General features: G+C 40.1%; 3 protein-coding genes across 3 annotated transcripts in view; 2 read left to right on the forward strand and 1 right to left on the reverse strand.

Annotated features, from left to right (window-relative positions):
* Positions 1 to 293: 293 nt before the first annotated feature.
* LOC18029524 (4-hydroxy-3-methylbut-2-enyl diphosphate reductase, chloroplastic) lies at positions 294 to 3,514 on the forward strand. The gene is made up of 10 exons (XM_006412174.2): positions 294 to 697; positions 1,302 to 1,498; positions 1,728 to 1,907; positions 2,034 to 2,165; positions 2,260 to 2,334; positions 2,433 to 2,538; positions 2,654 to 2,748; positions 2,835 to 3,020; positions 3,120 to 3,206; positions 3,279 to 3,514. The coding sequence occupies exons 1-10, from the start codon at positions 421 to 423 to the stop codon at positions 3,342 to 3,344; spliced, it is 1,401 nt and encodes a 466-aa protein (XP_006412237.1). The 5' UTR covers positions 294 to 420; the 3' UTR covers positions 3,345 to 3,514.
* Positions 3,515 to 3,818: 304 nt separating this feature from the next.
* Positions 3,819 to 5,207, forward strand: LOC18029525 (transcription initiation factor TFIID subunit 8). The gene has a single exon (XM_006412175.2). The coding sequence runs from the start codon at positions 3,992 to 3,994 to the stop codon at positions 5,057 to 5,059; it is 1,068 nt and encodes a 355-aa protein (XP_006412238.1). The 5' UTR covers positions 3,819 to 3,991; the 3' UTR covers positions 5,060 to 5,207.
* A 737-nt stretch (positions 5,208 to 5,944) lies between these two features.
* Positions 5,945 to 7,154, reverse strand: part of LOC18029526 (UPF0496 protein At4g34320) — a 1,626-nt gene continuing 416 nt past the window's right edge. Inside the window, 2 exon segments of the mRNA XM_006412176.2 lie at positions 5,945 to 6,790; positions 7,023 to 7,154. The exon segment at positions 7,023 to 7,154 is cut by the window's right edge and continues 38 nt beyond it. Of these exon segments, the coding sequence (XP_006412239.2) occupies positions 6,111 to 6,790; positions 7,023 to 7,154 (812 nt within the window). The 3' untranslated portion in view covers positions 5,945 to 6,110.

The following is a 7,154-nucleotide window of genomic DNA, read 5'->3' on the forward strand; positions in this document are numbered from 1 at the left end:
GTTGCACAAGCTTATGGGTCGGAAACATACTTAAAGAGGAGAAAAGCAATTTAATGAACATGTCTAATGTCTAGATAAGAAGATGACAAATTGTGAAACAATCTAGAATCCAAATTTATATATTCACAATCACACAAATCACACATCTTTAAGAGTTTAACCACAAATTTGCGACTGCAACACTTTCACTGGTTTTTGTGGCGTAGGAAAGATATCCCTTTCCACTATTTTATTACAAAAACGAAATCAAAGACCAGGAAATTACATGTCATGTCCCAAGTGGTTGGCGTCGATGTTCCCAATACATTATTTCATTTAATATAATTTGATTTTGTAAGTTATATAAGTAGATGCTAGAGATAAATCGTGGACCATACATTAGAATTTACAGTCAGCCTCGTCGTTGCCTGAGCAATCCCCATGGCTGTTGCGCTCCAGTTCTGCCGATTATGCGTGCGACCGGATACTTTCGTGCTTGAGAATCATCTCTCCGGATCCGGAGGGATCCGTCGCCGGAAACCTTTGTCAGTTCGGTGCGCGTCTGGAGATGAGAACGCTCCTTCGCCATCGGTGGTGATGGATTCCGATTTTGACGCCAAGACGTTCCGTAAGAACTTGACTAGAAGCGAGAATTACAATCGTAAAGGTTTCGGTTACAAGGAGGAGACACTCAAGCTCATGAATCGAGAGTACACCAGTAAGTTCCCCTCTTTTACTGATTTAGGTGCTCTGTTTTTTTGGTAGTCGAGAGAAAGTAAAAGGACAACATGCCATTGATTACTCGAGCTGTAATGAAATTGAAGATGTGGGTTGTTTTTTTCCGGCGTGAGAATGGATAAGACTTGCGAATTGGAGTGGTGAAGTTACGGAAACGACAAGAGTCAATTGGATTCTTTTTTGGTTCCTCAGTTGAGCTTTGTATATGTTGTTTCTGCGAACTTCTCAATTCCTAGGAATTAGTGGATGTTTCATCGAATCATTTACTCACTAATTTCGAGCTAAAATGTGAAATTGACTAAGTGTTTGAACTTGTGTGACTGAGGAGTTTTGTGCTTCTTCCTTAGCTAAAAATAAAATAGACGAAGCTTCTTCCTTTCTGTTCGGATAGATTAATCCTTTATGGTGAAGACCAGAATGTTGGGGTTTAGGGAAAGGAAACGAATTTGGCAAACCTAACAAGACTAAAGTGGAAAAAGTTGTATCTTTGTGGGTTTATAAGAGATTGTAATAGTTGTTCTGAGGAACAAGAATCGATTAGATGGTGATTTTTTCATCTTGCTATTGTATTTTGACACTCTCAGGTGATATATTGGAGACACTGAAGACAAATGGATACACATATTCGTGGGGAGATGTTACCGTAAAACTCGCTAAAGCATATGGTTTTTGCTGGGGAGTTGAGCGTGCTGTTCAGATTGCATATGAGGCAAGAAAGCAGTTTCCAGAAGAGAGGCTTTGGATTACTAACGAAATTATTCATAACCCGACTGTCAATAAGGTCTGTTGTCGCTATGCTCTGAAACCTTATAGAACTCGTATTTTCTTACTTTACAATATCTGGTAAAATGTGTTCAGACTTCTTTTACAATAACTTTGTTAGTTAGATGCTATTGCTTTGTGGCCAATTTGTGTAGTTAAATTGCATTGAACACTGATGACTTGCCTATCTACTCTTCACGTGCCTTGCTATTCTTCTTTTAGTTTGAATCTTTTGGTTTTTATGGCAGAGGTTAGAAGAAATGGATGTTAAAATTATTCCGGTTGAGGATTCAAAGAAGCAGTTTGATGTAGTAGATAAAGATGATGTGGTTATCCTTCCTGCGTTTGGAGCTGGTGTTGATGAGATGTATGTTCTAAATGATAAAAAGGTGCAAATTGTCGACACGACTTGTCCTTGGGTGACAAAGGTAGATATCTTCCCGGCGGCATAAATCTGTCTTTTTTTACTTGATATTATCTCAAAATTTCGTGAACCAATTAATCTCTAGCATAAGTAATTGGTTTCTTCCTTTGTAACATTTTTGGCTCTAAAGGTCTGGAACATGGTTGAGAAGCACAAGAAGGGCGAATATACATCGATAATTCACGGTAAATATAACCATGAAGAGACCATTGCAACCGCGTCTTTTGCAGGAAAGTACATCATTGTAAAGAACATGAAAGAGGTGTGACTTTTAATCTTTATACGGCCAAAAACTTTGTTTAATCGTAGAATTTTGCAAGACTGTTGCTGATGGGTACCTTTATTACTGAGCACAGGCGAATTACGTTTGTGATTACATTCTTGGTGGTCAACTCGATGGATCTAGCTCCACAAAAGAGGAATTCATGGAGGTAAAGAGCTTCCTTCCACATTTGTTGATGTCTTTAGATTGATGTTCTTCTGTACTATCCCTAGTCGTTTCAATATCTATGGTTTTTTTTTGTTGCAGAAATTCAAATATGCTGTATCAAAAGGTTTTGACCCTGACAAAGACCTTATCAAAGTCGGTATCGCAAACCAAACAACGATGCTCAAGGGAGAAACAGAGGAGATAGGTTGGTTACTCTACTGTCTAGTACACTTCTTTATATCACAGTCCTCTTCAATCCTTGGAAACCAAACATCTTATAGTCGAGTGATGAGTCTAATGCCCAAGAAAAAATTTCGCAGGAAAATTAATTGAGAGGACAATGATGCGCAAGTATGGAGTGGAAAACGTAAACGGACATTTCATCAGCTTCAACACGATATGCGATGCTACTCAAGTAAATTTCCCAAAATCTCAAAAGTCATGCATATAAAACGAGTTTTAAGGAAGTTTTTATTCATCAGTCCTATTCTCTTTTTTCAGGAGCGACAAGACGCAATCTATGAGCTAGTGGAAGAGAAGATCGACCTAATGCTAGTGGTTGGTGGGTGGAATTCGAGCAACACTTGTCACCTTCAGGAAATCTCAGAGGCCCGTGGAATCCCATCTTACTGGATCGACAGTGAGAAACGGATAGGCCCTGGGAATAAAATAGCCTATAAGCTCCACGTAAGTGCCATATCACACAACTAAGTCCCATTCAAAAACTAACTCGCTCCTCTCCAAATAACTTTCATCGATCGTTTCTTTTTGTGCATTAACTGATAGTATGGAGAGCTGGTCGAGAAAGAGAATTTTCTGCCAAAGGGGCCAATAACCATCGGTGTGACATCAGGTGCATCAACACCAGATAAGGTAAACTACTTATACTCATATGCAGCTGGTTTAGTTCCGAACAACATATGTGAAATGTTTTGTGAGATTCAGGTCGTTGAAGATGCTTTGGTGAAGGTGTTCGACATCAAACGCGAAGAGTTGTTGCAGCTTGCTTGATCCAAGTCTTGTGATCGTTTTCGAATGTTTTCTTTACCTGTCAAAAGAGTGTGCTAAAGTAAATGATAGTTTTATGTTTTGTCTTTTGTAACTTGTGTAATTGGTTATGTAATTCAAAGTCAATAATATCACTCTTGATCCTTGCTCCAGCTAATATGTTCTACCGCAACGTCGTTTGGCAGTCACTACCGTCGTCGTAATTATACTTCCAAGTCTTTCTATATTTGTACGCATGTCATTTTCATGTACATAACTAAGCCTAAATTGGGGAAAAAAAAAACTAAATTAAAAAAAAAAAGACTAAATATTCCAAAGTTATTTATATAGATTTGACGATTAAAGATTTAGATTATTATTGACAAAAAAAAAAAAACGATTTAAATCATTATTGTTTGGTTAATTTTGGGCTTGAAGCAGAGCTTGCTATATAAAGGAGAGATGGCAGAATTGTCAAGACCACAGTTATAACGATCCCTCTCTTCCTTTCTAGTTTCCCGGCGCTCCGTCGTCAGTTTTTTTTTCCCTCGACGGAGACCAATTTATCCGCCGGACCTTTTTTTTCTGCTTGAATTGGAATGCCGTCTCTTTGAGCGATGAGAAAACCCTAATTTCTTGTATTAGAGAGGTGTTTTGATAAATCCCGAGCAATGAGCGCCGAGAGAGCATCATTTGAAGGCGATAGAAGAGATCCCGCTTCTTCCTCGAGCTGTTCCGACTCATACGAGTTTAGCCACGCCGCCGCCAAAGTCGCAGTAGCTCAGGTCTGCGAGAGCGTCGGCTACGAGCATTTCAAGGATCCGGCACTCGAAACTCTAGCGGGATTCGCGGTCCAGTACATTACTCAGCTAGGTAAAACTGCTACCTTTTTCGCTAACCTAACTGGTAGGAGTCAGTGTAACGTGTTCGATATTGTTCTCGCTTTGGATGATTTGACTGGAAATGTCGACGAACGGATCTCGTCTGAGAGCTGTTCTGCTGGGCGTTCGGTTAAACTTAGGGAAATCATCGATTTCGTGAATTCGAGTGAAGAAATCCCTTTTCTACAGCCATTGCCTCGTTTTCCTGTAGCTGTAAGTGATACGAGTAGGAACAAGATGATGATTCCTAGTTTTGTTGAGATTGGTGAAACCCCACCAGGGAAACACATTCCTCTTTGGCTACCAGCATTTCCTGATCCTCATACTTACAAGGAAACACCTATGTGGATCGAAAGGGCACCTGATCTTAGAGGAGACAAGATTGAACAAGCCAGGCAGAGGCGCAAGGCAGAGAGAGCTTTGTTGAGTTTGCAGAGGAAACTTGTCTGTAAAATCTCCTCAGGGAATCCTGTCTGGGGAGATTTGGATGGCGTTATGAGAGAAGCTGAGAGTGAGCTGTGTTCTGTATCGCCTTCCATGTCCGGGGAGAAAGTTGAATCATTGACCAGAGATGGCTTATCAGTGATAGAGGCCTTTGCTCCTGCCATGGAAACTGCAAGAGATGGGCTGTCCAGTGAAGCTCACACTGACGGGAAGAAGAAAAAACCGGTTCTTCTCTCTAAGCTCAGGACTGAGAAGAAGTTTCTCGGGGAACCGTTGGATCTAAGTCTGCAGATGAAGGGTGAAGATAGAGCCTTATCCTTTGTGCGTGAGGAGGATAGAGATGACAAAAGGAGGAGGGCAGAGTTCATTTTGAGACAGTGCATGGAGAACCAAGTTGACCTCAATCAGTTGTAAAAATTCATTACAGTCTGTATTAGCGTAGTTTTTTTAATTGTTCATCAAAATTGTGATTTGTAGCCTTTTTCTTTACAGGAATATGTTATGATTACGATTTTACAGGACTATTGTTATGATTCCATAAAAGAATGAGAGTTTCTAACCCATCTTTTAAGCATTGGATAAGTCTTTTCTCATGAAGATGCTTGTTTCAAAACTCTATCTTAGTTTCAATTTTCAATGTCGTTAGTTGCGTTGCATGACTACCTGCAGTTAAATCCTGTCACTATCAATGCAATTATCATCGAAGCTAAGCAGTCCGAGGTAAGTAAACTTCCTCAAGTTGACATGTGTTTGTCTTCTTCACAATGTTAGATTAAGCTTTAAAGCCTTTAACTTTATGTTTGCTTTTCCTGGTTCTAACATAAGAGAACCCGGTACAACAATAGTGTGGTTGTTCTCTTGTGACAGCTTGATAAGGTGTTCTTGTTAACTCTAGCTCAGGACTTTTTTAACTAGCCTACGGGTAGAGCATTAGTGTGTAGATTTGCCAGCTGAGCTACAGGCCTTATGTCGATGAATTGAGAGCTGAAGGTTAGTAGAAAAGTTAAGGTTAACGGGTTGAAGTATTCTGGATTGGTCTAGGATATTGGTTTGGGCATAGTCGAGAGTTAGCGACTTGTCTCGTTAATCAAGTCTCTTCTATGGTTTAGTTCTTTGGTGAATTGAATAAAGGAGTCTACAAGTTTGACTCCTACCCTAAGCTAAGGCCTTAGTTTTCAGATTCCAAACGCATGGCCTAGTTTTGTACTTATGAGTTCGTTTTCGTATGTTAACCCACTCTGATATCATCATATATAGAGGCCTTGCAGAAACATTAGTTACTATCCAAATGTGAAAAGACTTATGTTTTCAATCATCAAAGAATACAGAAATGCAACAGCTGGTTATTAAACATTGATAATAAACTCAAAGAAAGAATCTGTACTATTCTTTATAGAGTCGTCGAGCATTTCATTATTTGCAGCAGGAAGCCGAAGAATAGAATCTTTTGTGTTCGTGTGTGTTTTCAGGTGCTGCTACTACCATTGTTGGGATGCTTGATGATCCTCTGGAGAATCACAGTCCTTGCCCTTCTAATATCTCTGCTACACAAATCAGCTTGAGTCCCCAGTTCCTCTACATTCCTCTTAAACACCTCAAGCTTCTTCTTGATCTCTTCGATCCCAATCTTGACTGCTTCATGCTCCACCGCGAATTCCGCACACTTCACCATCCCCGTGATCTCGATCTCCAACCGTTCGATCAGGACACGGATAGTATCCAAGTCCTTAACCGCTACAAATGTTCCCGCCTGCATCGAACTGATCATTTCTTTCTGTCCTTTGAGTGCATTCTCATAGTTCTTCCACAGTGAATCGATCCATTTCCCCATTGAGCCCAACGGCAGAGCGGTAGCTGCAGCCAGAGCCGCAGCGACAGGTGGAGCAGCCATGGCAGCAGCCACAACAGAGCAGATGAGTACAGTGGCGAATGTAGCCACAAAGATGATGCTGGAGAGTTTTCTCCATGTGTGGATGCATTTGAGCTTCTTGTCAAGCTTGTTCTTGCGAAGCTGTAGCTTCTCAAGCATCAGCATCTGCTGTTTGTAAACAGATTGGAACATCTTGAAGAAGTCTTCGTTAAAAGGAGACTCTGCTTCTTTGAAATTCTTCAGCTCCTCGAGCGTCTTCTTGTATCCATTCCCACCTACGAATCAACACAATCAAAACAAAATGTTAAAGACAAGACAAGATGAGACTTGTTTTATAAAAATTAGAAATTCCAACATAAAAATTCATTTTCAGATCGCAAAGGACATTTGAAAACAGGATCAAAGACAAGACAAGATGAGACTTTTGCCCATCCCTAAGTAATACTACGAAAGAAAAAAAAAAAAAAAAAGAGAAATCAAAGAAGATTAATATATCGTATGAATTACCTTCAACAAGGCTCTCATCTTCAAACTGCTGAAGAGCAACAAGAATCAAAAGCTGACTATCACGAGCTTTCCTCAATCCTTTCTCCAGAGCAGCACAGAAATCAAGCGTCTTCAAGCTATTCTCAAAGTGTG

Source organism: Eutrema salsugineum, unplaced genomic scaffold, assembly GCF_000478725.1.
Source record: "Eutrema salsugineum unplaced genomic scaffold, Eutsalg1_0 scaffold_1, whole genome shotgun sequence".
Classification (NCBI taxonomy): domain Eukaryota; kingdom Viridiplantae; phylum Streptophyta; class Magnoliopsida; order Brassicales; family Brassicaceae; genus Eutrema; species Eutrema salsugineum.

Bases quoted from the DNA above. Each gene is read 5' to 3' on its own strand.
- LOC18029525 (XM_006412175.2), top strand. From the start codon at position 3,992: ATGAGCGCCGAGAGAGCATCATTTGAAGGCGATAGAAGAGATCCCGCT.
- LOC18029524 (XM_006412174.2), top strand. From the start codon at position 421: ATGGCTGTTGCGCTCCAGTTCTGCCGATTATGCGTGCGACCGGATACT. The intron at 1,908-2,033 runs GTAGATATCTTC...TTGGCTCTAAAG, and splicing joins CTTGTCCTTGGGTGACAAAG to GTCTGGAACATGGTTGAGAA. The intron at 2,335-2,432 runs GTAAAGAGCTTC...TTTTTGTTGCAG, and splicing joins CAAAAGAGGAATTCATGGAG to AAATTCAAATATGCTGTATC.